The sequence below is a fragment of the Triticum aestivum genome, chromosome 5B (assembly GCF_018294505.1).
Source record: "Triticum aestivum cultivar Chinese Spring chromosome 5B, IWGSC CS RefSeq v2.1, whole genome shotgun sequence".
In the NCBI taxonomy this organism is placed as follows: Eukaryota; Viridiplantae; Streptophyta; class Magnoliopsida; order Poales; family Poaceae; genus Triticum; species Triticum aestivum.
Window position 1 is genome coordinate 620,181,427 of NC_057807.1, and position 17,983 is coordinate 620,199,409.

A 17,983-nucleotide genomic window follows, 5' to 3' on the forward strand; every position below is an offset into this window, starting at 1 on the left:
GATGTTACGAAAGTTGCAATCCACATGAAAATGACAGAGGCATGACAAAGCAAAATAAAAGAGATATGTTAGCTACTCATATATTATCGCCAACGGAAAAATAAATCCTATGTAGCAACCGGCACACAGTATTAGAACAACTCAATTACAAGCAAAAAATGGTTCTTATGTGTGCGAGTACCAATTGCCTTAACAAGTTGTACAACTTCAACCCGAAAGAAATATTCTTGAACTTAATCATTTTACACGTTTGTACCACTAGCACCTAGTTGGCTAGCTACTAGGTACGTGTGTCCCGACTAGTACGACCTGACCTCTTCTCGGCCAATGAAGATGATGCAGTTATTTTCGTGCCACGAGATCAAATGACGATCGAAGTTCCTCCACATCGGCAGAGGTAATCTCAATCAGAAGAAATAACAGGCCGCGGACGATTATATCTGACTACCTCAACGCGCGCACATGTGCTTCGAATTTGACCAGTGTAATTCGTTGAGATATATTTTTTCTATGAAACTTTCCAAGCTTAGTTATACCTCAGAGAAGCAATCGATCATGTGCAGGCAGTATAAATACACAACGTACGCATGGTGGCAGTCTATCTCATCGTTACAGATATATCTTCCTTGATTAGTTTTGTAAGCTCTTCATCAGCGATGGAGTACTCGACGAAGCTAGTGGTGCTGCTCGTAGCTCTCATGTCGGCCATGGCGGTCACGGCCCAAAACTCGGAGCAGGACTTCGTGGACGCCCACAACGCGGCGCGCGCCGACGTGGGCCTTGGGGAGGTGACATGGGACGCTACGGTGGCAGCCTTCGCGCAGGACTACGCGGATCAGCGCCGCGGCGACTGCCAGCTGATCCATACTCCTGATGGCCGGCCGTACGGGGAGAACCTCTACGGAGGCGGCGGGACCGAGTGGACGGCGACGGACGCCGTGAATTCGTGGGTGTCGGAGAAGCAGTACTACGACCACGACAGCAACACCTGCTCGGCGCCCGAGGGTGAGTCGTGCGGGCACTACACGCAGGTGGTGTGGCGCGACTCGACGGCCATCGGCTGCGCCCGCGTCGTCTGCGACAGCGGCGACGGTGTGTTCATCATCTGCAGCTACAACCCGCCAGGCAACTTCCCCGGGGTGAGCCCGTACTAGGCTATATGCATCATGCATGCATGCGAGCGTGCATGTACGTACGGCGTATTGCATAAATAAAATGATTAAGCTCTGATAACCACAGTGTGATCAGATGTGATATATAATTAACCAGCCGGCCGGATTTGAGGCCATATATTGTTTAGACCGGCTGTATATATGTACCGTTATGATTCAGGTAATAAGTTGTGTTATTGTATAAGCAGTGTTTATGGATGAATATATGGTTCTACTATTATACTGTGCATGGTATATGTGCCTTCCTGTGAAAAAAACCCAGCACACTTAGAAACCACTAATCAAAGTGTCTTTCTTCCGTTTTGTCATCTCGCACTTGTTCTCTATGTTGTGCATTTTTTTTCCGGATCCCAACTCGTAAAACGGAGTAGATCTCGAGAGGGCACACTAGGTCTTGTTCCTGAGACTCGCGCTCCCTCCTCCACGCCATAGGCCACTCCCGCCGTGACAGTCACCCAATCTGCCATTATGGCTCACCCATCCACTCCCAGGTTTCACTCTGGATCCAGCTCCGGTCGTGGTCCCGTGCAAGCTCGCTCTCGACTAGCGGTCCATCGTAGGTTCCGGACTCGCTTGCGGCCCCGCCCGTGAATGCAGTAGATCTGACCTCGACGCCACGAATCCTGCCGCGGGGAGAGTCATCCAACGCCATGCATGCCTATGGTACTCCAGATCTGGTGTTGTGATTGAGCGGCAGTACCTAAATCCATCGTGGTCATCCCCTACGCTCTTGTCAACATTTCCTCTTCGGGCGAGGAGGAAGGATGGACGAAGAAATAATCTCGAAGGAACACACACAAGCAAGGAGCCATCGATTATTAGTGCACACGTACAGCTACACAGCTCGGACCGACACCGGGACATCAATGGTGCGCCGGGCCTTGAGGCCTTCTTAAGCTGCTTCAAAGACCGGATACTCTGGGTTGCATCATTTGCGAGCTGCCAGGGCATTTCGGCAGAGATTACCCTCAAAATCCATGAAACGGCGGTGTCCGGCGCCGACCTGGGCGCCAATTCAAGATCAGGTTCAAACAACCGGGCAATTACCCCTTCATCCACCAGAAGAGATGAAATGCTTTCACTATTTGTTCTAGAAGATAACTTACCGGCATTTTTGTTAATTACAAATGATTGTGAAGGTGTATGGTAGGAAGCCAATTACACTTAGTGTGGAATATTTTTATAATGCAAAGTAGATAATTATTGTATTGGAGATGCCGGCTTCTTTCAAGTATTATATAAACTAGATGACCCGTTGCGCCGATGGCGCAAAAGCCAAGTATTGAAAGAGTGTGCATTCAAATATGTAGACACAGAATGAAACATACGGAAATAAGTATGAATTGATGATAGATAGATGGTCGTTGCTGAACATGTTTTCTAAGAAGCTTATGAACGATTATTTACAATGTTATGAGTAAGGCATGTAGATAGGCAGAGATACGTTTGACAGATGTATGGTTGGACATTCAGAACGATTCTCTGAGTCAACTCTTCATAGTTGCTATTCTTCATGGCCTGCATTGCTCAAAGGAGAAATTCATTTGATTACATCGTCGAGTTTCCAATAATTGTGGTGTGTTTGCTAGAGATCATATTCAGACTATGTTGTTGTATTGCTAAGACGGTCAGCAACATATTTTACCTGTGATAAAACATGATTGAGATTGTTCTCTTTCAATGTTGAACCAGCTGTGAAGTTTGTATCTATTATGCGATAAAGTTTCTTTGCTGCCATGCGATCTCCAATGAGGCTATTGCACCAGCTGTTGCTAAAATAGTTGATTATTCCGTCTTTTCTTTTTGTTGATACTCTAGGGCTTGGCATTTTTGTTGAGCTGGTTGTGCCTTGTCATGGTTTTTGTCTTGCAAAATTTTGCTGTAAGAGCCCTGTATGCATTTGAGAGCCTCAGTTGCTAGTCAGTTCTCAGCTTCTTCGAGTTTGTCGTACACATGGATGGACATTGATTTTTGTGGAAGTCCATTGTCCAGTTGTTGCTTACATCCATAGAAGTGAATTGTTGCGTCAAGACCGACCATCCGCCCCTTTTGTGTTGAGTAAACTGCATTTGGGAGGCCAAGCTTGTGCATCATAGCGTCTAGTACTTTTGCTGGAATCTTCACTTTTTCCATTGCAGTTGTTAAATGATACAAGGAAGAATGTACTGTTAGAAACTATAGTCTATGATTTTGTATCTGCTTGTGTGTTCACGAATCCATAGAAAGATATACCATTATCACAGTAACCAAATGATATGTGTTGTGTACCTATCTGCAAAGAGAGCAGTAGGGCATTCAAATCATGTATATGTGACTGATACTTAATAGATATTTGGTATCATGATAGGCTAAAAGGAAGCAATGAGATCACCTGATAATACCATACTATGCATAACAAAATATTTAGATACAGTCGATGCATAACATTGTAAGAGAGGCATAAGATCAATTTACGATAGCTTATTTACATTGCTTGTATCAAGAAAGGCACTTAGGTTGAGATTCATCATATAGACACATTTGAATTTGCTATATACATGGAAGGAGGGAGTATATATGATTGGTAGTGTTATGATGAATATGTAGCAGTACCAATACAACTGAGGGAATACATCAATATTAGGAAGTGCTTGATTACATTTAGAATACACGACCGCAAAAGGATGCGTAGCACATAGATGATTACCATAGTCTAAGGCCTACGTATGTCTCGTTCTTTAGAGCAAGAACAAAAGGGTTGAGATATCACTGAAACTAAATCTCGACTACCCTGCAGATGAAACAACATGTGTTTGCTTCAGTGGTCACATAGGCATGGCAGTTAGGTTAGACGCAGCAAAAGTAATTAGAAACGGCCTTTCATTCTTTCTAGGCGTTGTTCTACTTACTATAAACAAAAAGGTTGAAAATATAGGTTGATTACATAGGTAAGCAGTGAGCTGGTGCTGATGGATATCCTCCTTAGCCACAACTGCAATGGCCACAAAGTGGGGGCTTCGTGAGGGCAAATGTTCTCGTTAAAACCCGGTACCTAAACTCTAATGCAGACTGCTTTGCACTATTTCAGGTGGTGGATCTGTAAGAGAATCAACAATATGACAGGAAACACTATCAATTGCAACATCAACATACGTCTTAATTTGCTCATGATCTAATAGAGTAAGCAAATAAAATCTCAGGTAACCACCTGGTACACAAAACAAAGGACATTTAAATCCTGAAACCTGGAGATATTAGATATACATGGTGTCTTCCACATAGACCAGGAAGAAAAACAATAGTACATCAGTAGAAGCTATATTCTAATGTAATACACGTAATTTATATATCCTGGAAATATAAACAGAAAAAGAAACTGAGCAATATACACCATGCATGTTCAGATAATCATGCTTAAAGGAAGTGCAATGCATACTATGGAATCACACAGCCTAAATCCATCCTCGTCTAGAAGACTGCATTATAACCATACATCAAGAAATTAACGGAAAAGGGGGTTTGCCCGGATGACGAAAAATTGTGTGACAGGGAGCACAGAGTTTTTATATTTCCAAGCGAAAATATATTACAAAAAGATATTAGAGACAATGGCTATGAAGAACTAAGCATCTATATGGAGTGGGGGTGAGAGACGGACCCTTCAACATTTCACTGTCCACAGTTATTCCTGAATGACATGCATTCATTCTTCATCCTAGAAGCATCGATGCTGCACCACGTTGTCAAACATCAATGATTAATCAAACACATGTCTATAAAAAAGTCTGTTTAGATATGTTGATCCTGCAAAATAAATAAATGGGTGGTCATTATTAGGAATGCATCCTGGGGTTTGCTAATGAATGGAAAGCTATAGTGCATAGGAGTCTAAATGCTACAAAGGATTCTTTCTTTGGGAACAACATATGACCACAAATGTATGCTTTTTTCCTTCAGCCTGCTTATGTTCTGGTGTTCATGACAAGTGACCTGCATTTTCACCCCTAGTGTGGTACCATTTTGTATCAGGTATATTAAAAATAAACTGTGTGGTTAGGCTCATGATTGCCAAGAACAATTACGACCTTGGTAGTGTGGCTATCAACCTGCGATGGACTAAACAATACTCTTATTGTTTCTGTATATCCAGGAACTTCATGAATTGCATTTGCGACAGTCAGGTATTAATAACCACATAAGAATGACACACAAATATAATATCTTGGTTGCATCATACATTTGAAAGATTAGGTACCTAGCAGGTTCTAGTGGGGAGTGATGATTTTGATCCTTTATCAGGTGATTCAAGAGATTCCTAAAGAATCAATACACACGGTTTCAAACCAACAAAGCAGTGCAAAAGAACAAGCGGAAGGTACCTCTTATGGCATGTCTTGTCATGCCATCGATTGGTGAAGGTGGAACTGGAGTTCAAACAATTCCATCTCTCTGCATAATTGCAATACATCCTTTCGGCTGAACCAATCATGTTTCTGAAGCCCAGGATGTTGCCACCAAGAGCATCCTTTTGCAGTTCACGTCATCAACGAAATATCATATCCCTTTCTCTTTCAAGTGTATCATCAGGTAACCTATCTTTTCATTGATCTTATTTCCCCAAATTAAGACTGTCTGAGTGCCTTGCTATCGCCTACTAAAGGAACTGTTCTGTGGATTTTAACGAACTGCCTGCAGTACATAAAAGTTATATCAACTTACATACAAAAAAGGTTAAATATCTATTTCATGACTACATTAATATTTCCCTCAAGCAAAAACCTAAATAACCAGTTCTAAGTTTAGCTCAAACTTCGACTGAGTTACTGAGTCACTCATTGGTCTGTTAATAGCTTTTAAATCGCTTAACCGATCTCATCAAACAAACTATTCTCAAATACCTATAGAGAATTCCCTATAACTTTATTTCAGATGATTGCGACTAAAACTGTCTCTAACTTTGTTGAAGACAGGTAAACAGATCTTCTCACAGCCTCGTTATTACTAAACAGTAGCATCGCTTCTGGCTTAACTCCTAAACTACCAATCAAATTTCAGTGAAACCAGCACCATTGGAAACATAAAAACAAGAGCTACAACTGTTGTTCTAGGAGTACATCAAAATTCCGCACAGATTATGCCCAGAATTTGAAAGAAACTTAGTGCTAATATATACTACCTAGCAGCTACGAATCTGAATATAATTCAACCTTATCTCAGCACCTGCATGTGTTTGCTACAAGAGAAAAGAAACAAAATACGAACAACATCTGCAGTCTGCTGTGAGCAGATGCCAACTCCAACGGGGCTGAACCCGGGTGTCGTCCTCCTCGGTGGTCTGTGATGCAAGCTTCCTAGGTAAGCATCTAAGTGTTACAAATATACTTGTGTATTTCTACAAGGACGTAGACCTATAGTTTTTTTTAGATATGTACATAATTAAGGGAGGTTTATGGCTGATTCAGTTCAAGCAAGTCGCCTTTTCCATACTTGTTTAGAAGTGTACATACTTGTTTAAACGTTACTGCAACCCTCAGGGGAAATCAGCTATGCAGACCAAAAATATGACAAATTTAGAAGTGTGTAGTTATTACCAAAGCAATCACCAGGAAGATCAATTTGGATAACATGTTGTTAGTGTTACTTTTCTATATAAAAGAACTTAACAAATAAGAAATAACCTAGAAGATACAAAAGGAGGCACGGATATATATTTAAAAACTATAGGGAATGAAATTGGTCAGCTATCAACAAAAAGACAGGGAGTGCCCTCATAAATTTGAGAACGAGCATCACAATAATCTGATCACTACAAAATATGGTTGTAACTTGTTTTTTCTGCAATTAAACAACCAAAAGCAGTGCACAATATATATGGAAAAAACACTGCATCATCTCCCAGAAGCAGAAAAAGTTATATTAGCCCATCATCTGCACTCTAGGTATATCAAAATTAAACTAGGCGAACCTGACACAGCCAAGAACCGAATTTTATCATGATAAACGACAATAACAAGAGTAACAACCAGAATAATTAGTACAACGCCAGTAAAAATGGAAGACCACAGCTTGGGAATAGTAGATGTGAAGTTATCAAGAAATTACCTGAATGCTCCTATGTGTAGTGAGGGAAATAGACTAAACTGAAGCCTCATGACCTTAAAATATGCAAGCTTAGCATGTTCTTTTTCATTCCAAAAACAGTGACATCAATTGATTAACCTCAACTTAAAGATGGCCCCAAACAGGAAGAAATAAAAAGAAAGCTATCACACAAGAAGTTTGGCAACCGAACTGGTAAATAATACATATGAATCCTTATGAGATAACAACTATATAAACTCTGCCTGAGGAAACTATATAGTTGAAGAGATTCAGTACAGGGTATCAATTGCATAAGCATAAGATATATTTACCAATTGGCGAGCAGCCTAACCCTCCATGTTCTGAACTGAAGTGCGATGCAAACAACATCTACACAAAACCTGAAATACATTGTCAACAAATTTTAGTATCTTACAAAGCCTCCCCAGGATGAGATAGAGTTGACAGAGAAGAGTTTCATACCAATTGATAATTAGCGAGGGGGGCTTGCATACCTGAAAAGAGCATAGCAGAGCAAAAGTCCATACTACTGGAAAAAAAATCTCCATTTTCTGGTCGATATGAACCTGGCTACAAATCTCCACCGACGGCGGCTGCGCAAGGGATGAATTTCAGTGCTTTGGATAATTAGTGAAATTGCATTTTTAGAAGGAAGCTACAATTTTCATGTGCTACATGACTACATACAGAGGGATACCTGCTTGATTGCAGCTTTCAGGCTTGCCGACATCAATCCCAGGGAGAACTCTCTTTGCGCAACACACCTCAAGCTCATGTTTTTATTATCTCTGCTCATCCAAAGAAAATGAGAGCTATCTGAAACGAAAATTGAAATGAAACTGCTCCTGTTCTAGGGTACCACCGATCAGTATGCAAAGAAAAGATGCCCAAAAAAAGGAAACTGCTCCTGTTCTATGGTTCCAGGACAATCCGTACGCAGAGAAAAGATCAACCATAGATTTCTGGAGAGGACAAACCGACCTTGAAGGCGATGATGTTGTTGGGGCCGCTCTCGTGTGGGAGAGTAAGGAGGAGGAGCTGCGCCTGCCCCCTCCCGCGAAGAAGAGGTTGGAGCCCCCTGCGGCTGCTTCTCCCCTACTTCAGATCGAGGTCGCGCTCGACAGATCGAGCTCCACCTGCCATGGCGACGAGGAGAAGAAGGTTCGGAGGTCCCCGATGGCCGGTGCCTCTATCCTCGCCGCTCATCCCTCCATTGCTGGCCTCCCCTACTGGTCGTCGAGCTGCGGGGGAGGGGGGAGGGGGTGGGGGAGGGGCGGAGCAGGAGGGGACGTCGGTGGGAGGAGGGGCGGCGATGGGAGGAGAAGGAGGAGGGCGACAAGGAGGGGGAGGCGAGTGGGACGGGAGGCGGCGGCCAGGGTTTCTCCACGGGAGCGGTTGCGATTTATACCCCTGGATGTAAAAAGACCAAAATGGCCTCGGTGGGGCACAGAATTTACAGGCGGTGGCACGGCGATTTAAAGGCGACGTGTATGGCTTCATCCTGCCTAGTGGTTCTCCAGGGTTTATAGGTTAAATTGCAATCTTATAAATAGTGTTCCTTAGTTCAGTTGTTGCTCAATAGAACATCTCAAAATATCTTCGAAAGAGTTCAATCAATTCTTGCGAGTTAACCCGCCGACAATGATTTATGTTTATTTGATACTCTGGGTGCATATATGCAGAAAATAAATCGTATTGGTTGCAGGTTATGATGCTAATATTGGACAAGGAAGCACTGGTGCAGCTGCGGTAATCTGGAGGCGTCTATCATATTGCCCGTGTCTTCTCTCTCATGTTGTGACTCGAGGCTGAAGAAACCGAAATTATTGCCTGACTGAAGGACTAAAAGTACCGACTACAGTTGTAATCCATCCCATCATTCAGATTGTTTGGCTGTTGTTTCTACTTTGAAGAATGCAGTGCACAATAAATCTCGACTTCACAACAGTGATGTGGAAACAAGGGAATAAATTTGTGAAGATTGCCAGCATGACTCTTATCGATTTGGTAAATTTTAAAACCATATAACAAAAAAAAATCTCAAACATGTTGTGTCTGGTTTTTGTCGCTAGCTTTTAAACAGTAGAATAGATACTCTTGGTATAGATTGGCAAGTGTCTGAACTGAACCAGAAAAGAAAATATATTTTGTATATACTGATCAGTGGGTAAGTCATGCAGGTTGCTCTGGCAATTAAAAATCTAGCTAATGGTCCGGTTATTCTTGAGGGGCTTTATTCATGCATTTTTGCTTGAAGAAACATTTCTGCTACTTTGGGATGGTGCTTTTGCTTGAAGAAACATGTCTGCTACTTTGGGATGGTGCTCCAATGGTACACCGACACCATTTTGAGGCCCTTGACAGAAAATTGAGAGATATACTTTCAATGAACGGCAGCAACAAAAATGCTCTTCCTTTTGATATTCTACAATAGGAAAAAACTTCTATGCTACATTGATTTGATCTCTCATACAAAAACAACAGCTGGACAAATCACAGCTAAACCGACGATGGGCAATTTCACGAGCACGGCAGGCCGCCGCGGCTTCGCACGGCTAGTACAGTTTAGACCGGCAATGGGTGTGTATTGCTATGATTCAAGTAAGTTGTGTTATTGTACAAGCAGTGTTTATGGATGAATATATAGTTCTACTATTATGTTGATTATGGTATTTGTGGCCTTGCTATGGAAAAAAAATCAGCACATATAGAAACCACTAATGAAAGCTTATTTCTTTCATTTTTTTCATCTCTTACACTTGTTCTCTATGGTGTGCATTCTCTTTATTCGGATACAACTTGCACAGACAGAATTCATGTTGCCATTCACTACAAGAAAAACTGCATACGCTGAGTGGTCGGTTGTATGTTGAGTGTTACTTCATGGGGTGCTCAGCATAAAACCCAATTTGCCGAGCAAAAACTAGAAACACTCAGCATAATAATACCGACTTTTCTTCCTCTTCTTGCCGGTCAACTATTTCTTTCGCTCTACTGATAACATCACACACGATGCACCACTCTGTCATAATGCACACACACACTCCGTATCCCACTACTTCGGCAAATCATTGCCTTGGGTCCCACTTCTATAGCTACATGGTCATGCGCACAACTTCCACCACTCCAGCCGATCTCAGTCATGTTTCCCGTCGTCTTCGACACTCCCTTTACTTGTCTCGTGCCTCTATCTGCTCACCCACGGTTGTATCATCGATCGACCACTTTGCCGAGGCATATCACTTTGCATCACTCCTACTTGCACACATTGTATAGTTGCCGAGTTTTTCTTATCTCCAAGTACCATGCACTAGGACATCAATATGATCATAATGTTGCAGTATAGCTAGAAAGACAAAAGAAGAGCCAAAAACAACTTTCCGCTGATTGAGTTGTGCCACGTTACTGAAAAAGCTCACGCCCCACTTTATATATAAAGCATGTTGTGGTACGTTCAAAATAAGATTTCGGCGACCATGGCCAAGGTTAAATCAATCTCGCTTGAAGTTGAACAAGAAAATTAACACTCATTTGGCTAACAACAAGGACCACAAACAACATTCCAATTTAAAGAACAAACTGACTTTTGTCCTGTTCTGAGGAGAAGCACGAATTGGCTTCTAGCCACTATACGTAATAAAAAAATGGTGCATGGGAGGGGGGTAGGGGGGATGTTACGAAAGTTGCAATCCACATGAAAATGACAGAGGCATGACAAAGCAAAATAAAAGAGATATGTTAGCTACTCATATATTATCGCCAACGGAAAAATAAATCCTATGTAGCAACCGGCACACAGTATTAGAACAACTCAATTACAAGCAAAAAATGGTTCTTATGTGTGCGAGTACCAATTGCCTTAACAAGTTGTACAACTTCAACCCGAAAGAAATATTCTTGAACTTAATCATTTTACACGTTTGTACCACTAGCACCTAGTTGGCTAGCTACTAGGTACGTGTGTCCCGACTAGTACGACCTGACCTCTTCTCGGCCAATGAAGATGATGCAGTTATTTTCGTGCCACGAGATCAAATGACGATCGAAGTTCCTCCACATCGGCAGAGGTAATCTCAATCAGAAGAAATAACAGGCCGCGGACGATTATATCTGACTACCTCAACGCGCGCACATGTGCTTCGAATTTGACCAGTGTAATTCGTTGAGATATATTTTTTCTATGAAACTTTCCAAGCTTAGTTATACCTCAGAGAAGCAATCGATCATGTGCAGGCAGTATAAATACACAACGTACGCATGGTGGCAGTCTATCTCATCGTTACAGATATATCTTCCTTGATTAGTTTTGTAAGCTCTTCATCAGCGATGGAGTACTCGACGAAGCTAGTGGTGCTGCTCGTAGCTCTCATGTCGGCCATGGCGGTCACGGCCCAAAACTCGGAGCAGGACTTCGTGGACGCCCACAACGCGGCGCGCGCCGACGTGGGCCTTGGGGAGGTGACATGGGACGCTACGGTGGCAGCCTTCGCGCAGGACTACGCGGATCAGCGCCGCGGCGACTGCCAGCTGATCCATACTCCTGATGGCCGGCCGTACGGGGAGAACCTCTACGGAGGCGGCGGGACCGAGTGGACGGCGACGGACGCCGTGAATTCGTGGGTGTCGGAGAAGCAGTACTACGACCACGACAGCAACACCTGCTCGGCGCCCGAGGGTGAGTCGTGCGGGCACTACACGCAGGTGGTGTGGCGCGACTCGACGGCCATCGGCTGCGCCCGCGTCGTCTGCGACAGCGGCGACGGTGTGTTCATCATCTGCAGCTACAACCCGCCAGGCAACTTCCCCGGGGTGAGCCCGTACTAGGCTATATGCATCATGCATGCATGCGAGCGTGCATGTACGTACGGCGTATTGCATAAATAAAATGATTAAGCTCTGATAACCACAGTGTGATCAGATGTGATATATAATTAACCAGCCGGCCGGATTTGAGGCCATATATTGTTTAGACCGGCTGTATATATGTACCGTTATGATTCAGGTAATAAGTTGTGTTATTGTATAAGCAGTGTTTATGGATGAATATATGGTTCTACTATTATACTGTGCATGGTATATGTGCCTTCCTGTGAAAAAAACCCAGCACACTTAGAAACCACTAATCAAAGTGTCTTTCTTCCGTTTTGTCATCTCGCACTTGTTCTCTATGTTGTGCATTTTTTTTCCGGATCCCAACTCGTAAAACGGAGTAGATCTCGAGAGGGCACACTAGGTCTTGTTCCTGAGACTCGCGCTCCCTCCTCCACGCCATAGGCCACTCCCGCCGTGACAGTCACCCAATCTGCCATTATGGCTCACCCATCCACTCCCAGGTTTCACTCTGGATCCAGCTCCGGTCGTGGTCCCGTGCAAGCTCGCTCTCGACTAGCGGTCCATCGTAGGTTCCGGACTCGCTTGCGGCCCCGCCCGTGAATGCAGTAGATCTGACCTCGACGCCACGAATCCTGCCGCGGGGAGAGTCATCCAACGCCATGCATGCCTATGGTACTCCAGATCTGGTGTTGTAATTGAGCGGCAGTACCTAAATCCATCGTGGTCATCCCCTACGCTCTTGTCAACATTTCCTCTTCGGGCGAGGAGGAAGGATGGACGAAGAAATAATCTCGAAGGAACACACACAAGCAAGGAGCCATCGATTATTAGTGCACACGTACAGCTACACAGCTCGGACCGACACCGGGACATCAATGGTGCGCCGGGCCTTGAGGCCTTCTTAAGCTGCTTCAAAGACCGGATACTCTGGGTTGCATCATTTGCGAGCTGCCAGGGCATTTCGGCAGAGAGTACCCTCAAAATCCATGAAACGGCGGTGTCCGGCGCCGACCTGGGCGCCAATTCAAGATCAGGTTCAAACAACCGGGCAATTACCCCTTCATCCACCAAAAGAGATGAAATGCTTTCACTATTTGTTCTAGAAGATAACTTACCGGCGTTTTTGTTAATTACAAATGATTGTGAAGGTGTATGGTAGGAAGCCAATTACACTTAGTGTGGAATATTTTTATAATGCAAAGTAGATAATTATTGTATTGGAGATGTCAGCTTCTTTCAAGTATTATATAAACTAGATGACCCGTTGCGCCGATGGCGCAAAAGCCAAGTATTGAAAGAGTGTGCATTCAAATATGTAGACACAGAATGAAACATACGGAAATAAGTATGAATTGATGATAGATAGATGGTCGTTGCTGAACATGTTTTCTAAGAAGCTTATGAACGATCATTTACAATGTTATGAGTAAGGCATGTAGATAGGCAGAGATACGTTTGACAGATGTATCGTTGGACATTCAGAACGATTCTCTGAGTCAACTCTTCATAGTTGCTATTCTTCATGGCCTGCATTGCTCAAAGGAGAAATTCATTTGATTACATCGTCGAGTTTCCAATAATTGTGGTGTGTTTGCTAGAGATCATATTCAGACTATGTTGTTGTATTGCTAAGACGGTCAGCAACATATTTTACCTGTGATAAAACATGATTGAGATTGTTCTCTTTCAATGTTGAACCAGCTGTGAAGTTTGTATCTATTATGCGATAAAGTTTCTTTGCTGCCATGCGATCTCCAATGAGGCTATTGCACCAGCTGTTGCTAAAATAGTTGATTATTCCGTCTTTTCTTTTTGTTGATACTCTAGGGCCTGGCATTTTTGTTGAGCCGGTTGTGCCTTGTCATAGTTTTTGTCTTGCAAAACTTTGCTGTAAGAGCCCTGTATGCATTTGAGAGCCTCAGTTGCTAGTCAGTTCTCAGCTTCTTCGAGTTTGTCGTACACATGGATGGACATTGATTTTTGTGGAAGTCCATTGTCCAGTTGTTGCTTACATCCATAGAAGTGAATTGTTGCGTCAAGACCGACCGTCCGCCCCTTTTGTGTTGAGTAAACTGCATTTGGGAGGCCAAGCTTGTGCATCATAGCGTCTAGTACTTTTGCTGGAATCTTCACTTTTTCCATTGCAGTTGTTAAATGATACAAGGAAGAATGTACTGTTAGAAACTGTAGTCTATGATTTTGTATCTGCTTGTATGTTCACGAATCCATAGAAAGATATACCATTATCATAGTAACCAAATTATATGTGTTGTGTACCTATCTGCAAAGAGAGCAGTAGGGCATTCAAATCATGTATATGTGACTGATACTTAATAGATACTTGGTATCATGATAGGCTAAAAGGAAGCAATGAGATCACCTGATAATACCATACTATGCATAACAAAATATTTAGATACAGTCGATGCATAACATTGTAAGAGAGGCATAAGATCAATTTACGATAGCTTATTTACATTGCTTGTATCAAGAAAGGCAGTTAGGTTGAGATTCATCATATAGACACATTTGAATTTGCTATATACATGGAAGGAGGGAGTATATATGATTGGTAGTGTTATGATGAATATGTAGCAGTACCAATACAACTGAGGGAATACATCAATATTAGGAAGTGCTTGATTACATTTAGAATACACGACCGCAAAAGGATGCGTAGCACATAGATGATTACCATAGTCTAAGGCCTACGTATGTCTCGTTCTTTAGAGCAAGAACAAAAGGGTTGAGATATCACTGAAACTAAATCTCGACTACCCTGCAGATGAAACAACATGTGTTTGCTTCAGTGGTCACATAGGCATGGCAGTTAGGTTAGACGCAGCAAAAGTAATTAGAAACGGCCTTTCGTTCTTTCTAGGCGTTGTTCTACTTACTATAAACAAAAAGGTTGAAAATATAGGTTGATTACATAGGTAAGCAATGAGCTGGCGCTGATGGATATCCTCCTTAGCCACAACTGCAATGGCCACAAAGTGGGGGCTTCGTGAGGGCAAATGTTCTCGTTAAAACCCGGTACCTAAACTCTAATGCAGACTGCTTTGCACTATTTCAGGTGGTGGATCTGTAAGAGAATCAACAATATGACAGGAAACACTATCAATTGCAACATCAACATACGTCTTAATTTGCTCATGATCTAATAGAGTAAGCAAATAAAATCTCAGGTAACCACCTGGTACACAAAACAAAGGACATTTAAATCCTGAAACCTGGAGATATTAGATATACATGGTGTCTTCCACATAGACCAGGAAGAAAAACAATAGTACATCAGTAGAAGCTATATTCTAATGTAATACATGTAATTTATATATCCTGGAAATATAAACAGAAAAAGAAACTGAGCAATATACACCATGCATGTTCAGATAATCATGCTTAAAGGAAGTGCAATGCATACTATGGAATCACACAGCCTAAATCCATCCTCGTCTAGAAGACTGCATTATAACCATACATCAAGAAATTAACGGAAAAGGGGGTTTGCCCGGATGACGAAAAATTGTGTGACAGGCAGCACAGAGTTTTTATATTTCCAAGCCAAAATATATTACAAAAAGATATTAGAGACAATGGCTATGAAGAACTAAGCATCTATATGGAGTGGGGGTGAGAGACGGACCCTTCAACATTTCACTGTCCACAGTTATTCCTGAATGACATGCATTCATTCTTCATCCTAGAAGCATCGATGCTGCACCACGTTGTCAAACGTCAATGATTAATCAAACACATGTCTATAAAAAAGTCTGTTTAGATATGTTGATCCTGCAAAATAAATAAATGGGTGGTCATTATTAGGAATGCATCCTGGGGTTTGCTAATGAATGGAAAGCTATAGTGCATAGGAGTCTAAATGCTACAAAGGATTCTTTCTTTGGGAACAACATATGACCACAAATGTATGCTTTTTTCCTTCAGCCTGCTTATGTTCTGGTGTTCATGACAAGTGACCTGCATTTTCACCCCTAGTGTGGTACCATTTTGTATCAGGTATATTAAAAATAAACTGTGTGGTTAGGCTCATGATTGCCAAGAACAATTACGACCTTGGTAGTGTGGCTATCAACCTGCGATGGACTAAACAATACTCTTATTGTTTCTGTATATCCAGGAACTTCATGAATTGCATTTGCGACAGTCAGGTATTAATAACCACATAAGAATGACACACAAATATAATATCTTGGTTGCATCATACATTTGAAAGATTAGGTACCTAGCAGGTTCTAGTGGGGAGTGATGATTTTGATCCTTTATCAGGTGATTCAAGAGATTCCTAAAGAATCAATACACACAGTTTCAAACCAACAAAGCAGTGCAAAAGAACAAGCGGAAGGTACCTCTTATGGCATGTCTTGTCATGCCATCGATTGGTGAAGGTGGAACTGGAGTTCAAACAATTCCATCTCTCTGCATAATTGCAATACATCCTTTCGGCTGAACCAATCATGTTTCTGAAGCCCAGGATGTTGCCACCAAGAGCATCCTTTTGCAGTTCACGTCATCAACGAAATATCATATCCCTTTCTCTTTCAAGTGTATCATCAGGTAACCTATCTTTTCATTGATCTTATTTCCCCAAATTAAGACTGTCTGAGTGCCTTGCTATCGCCTACTAAAGGAACTGTTCTGTGGATTTTAACGAACTGCCTGCAATACATAAAAGTTATATCAACTTACATACAAAAAAGGTTAAATATCCATTTCATGACTACATTAATATTTCCCTCAAGCAAAAACCTAAATAACCAGTTCTAAGTTTAGCTCAAACTTCGACTGAGTTACTGAGTCACTCATTGGTCTGTTAATAGCTTTTAAATCGCTTAACCGATCTCATCAAATAAACTATTCTCAAATACCTATAGAGAATTCCCTATAACTTTATTTCAGATGATTGCGACTAAAACTGTCTCTAACTTTGTTGAAGACAGGTAAACAGATCTTCTCACAGCCTCGTTATTACTAAACAGTAGCATCGCTTCTGGCTTAACTCCTAAACTACCAATCAAATTTCAGTGAAACCAGCACCATTGGAAACATAAAAACAAGAGCTACAACTGTTGTTCTAGGAGTACATCAAAATTCCGCACAGATTATGCCCAGAATTTGAAAGAAACTTAGTGCTAATATATACTACCTAGCAGCTACGAATCTGAATATAATACAACCTTATCTCAGCACCTGCATGTGTTTGCTACAAGAGAAAAGAAACAAAATACGGACAACATCTGCAGTCTGCTGTGAGCAGATGCCAACTCCAACGGGGCTGAACCCGGGTGTCGTCCTCCTCGGTGGTCTGTGATGCAAGCTTCCTAGGTAAGCATCTAAGTGTTACAAATATACTTGTGTATTTCTACAGGGACGTAGACCTATAGTTTTTTTTAGATATGTACATAATTAAGGGAGGTTTATGGCTGATTCAGTTCAAGCAAGTCGCCTTTTCCATACTTGTTTAGAAGTGTACATACTTGTTTAAACGTTACTGCAATCCTCAGGGGAAATCAGCTATGCAGACCAAAAATATGACAAATTTAGAAGTGTGTAGTTATTACCAAAGCAATCACCAGGAAGATCAATTTGGATAACATGTTGTTAGTGTTACTTTTCTATATAAAAGAACTTAACAAATAAGAAATAACCTAGAAGATACAAAAGGAGGCACGGATATATATTTAAAAACTATAGGGAATGAAATTGGTCAGCTATCAACAAAAAGACAGGGAGTGCCCTCATAAATTTGAGAACGAGCATCACAATAATCTGATCACTACAAAATATGGTTGTAACTTGTTTTTTCTGCAATTAAACAACCAAAAGCAGTGCACAATATATATGGAAAAAACACTGCATCATCTCCCAGAAGCAGAAAA

General features: G+C 41.9%; 2 protein-coding genes across 2 annotated transcripts; both read left to right on the plus strand.

The window, feature by feature from the left end:
• Positions 1 to 606: 606 nt before the first annotated feature.
• On the plus strand, positions 607 to 1,356 carry LOC123117214 (pathogenesis-related protein PRB1-3-like). Its single transcript, XM_044538029.1, has one exon. It carries the CDS (start codon positions 657 to 659, stop codon positions 1,152 to 1,154), a length of 498 nt encoding a protein of 165 aa, XP_044393964.1. The 5' UTR covers positions 607 to 656; the 3' UTR covers positions 1,155 to 1,356.
• A 10,173-nt stretch (positions 1,357 to 11,529) lies between these two features.
• On the plus strand, positions 11,530 to 12,279 carry LOC123117215 (pathogenesis-related protein PRB1-3-like). The gene has a single exon (XM_044538030.1). It carries the CDS (start codon positions 11,580 to 11,582, stop codon positions 12,075 to 12,077), a length of 498 nt encoding a protein of 165 aa, XP_044393965.1. The 5' UTR covers positions 11,530 to 11,579; the 3' UTR covers positions 12,078 to 12,279.
• Positions 12,280 to 17,983: the final 5,704 nt, after the last annotated feature.

Excerpts from the sequence above, each read along its gene's own strand:
- LOC123117215 (XM_044538030.1), top strand. The coding sequence starts at position 11,580 with ATGGAGTACTCGACGAAGCTAGTGGTGCTGCTCGTAGCTCTCATGTCG.
- LOC123117214 (XM_044538029.1), top strand. The coding sequence starts at position 657 with ATGGAGTACTCGACGAAGCTAGTGGTGCTGCTCGTAGCTCTCATGTCG.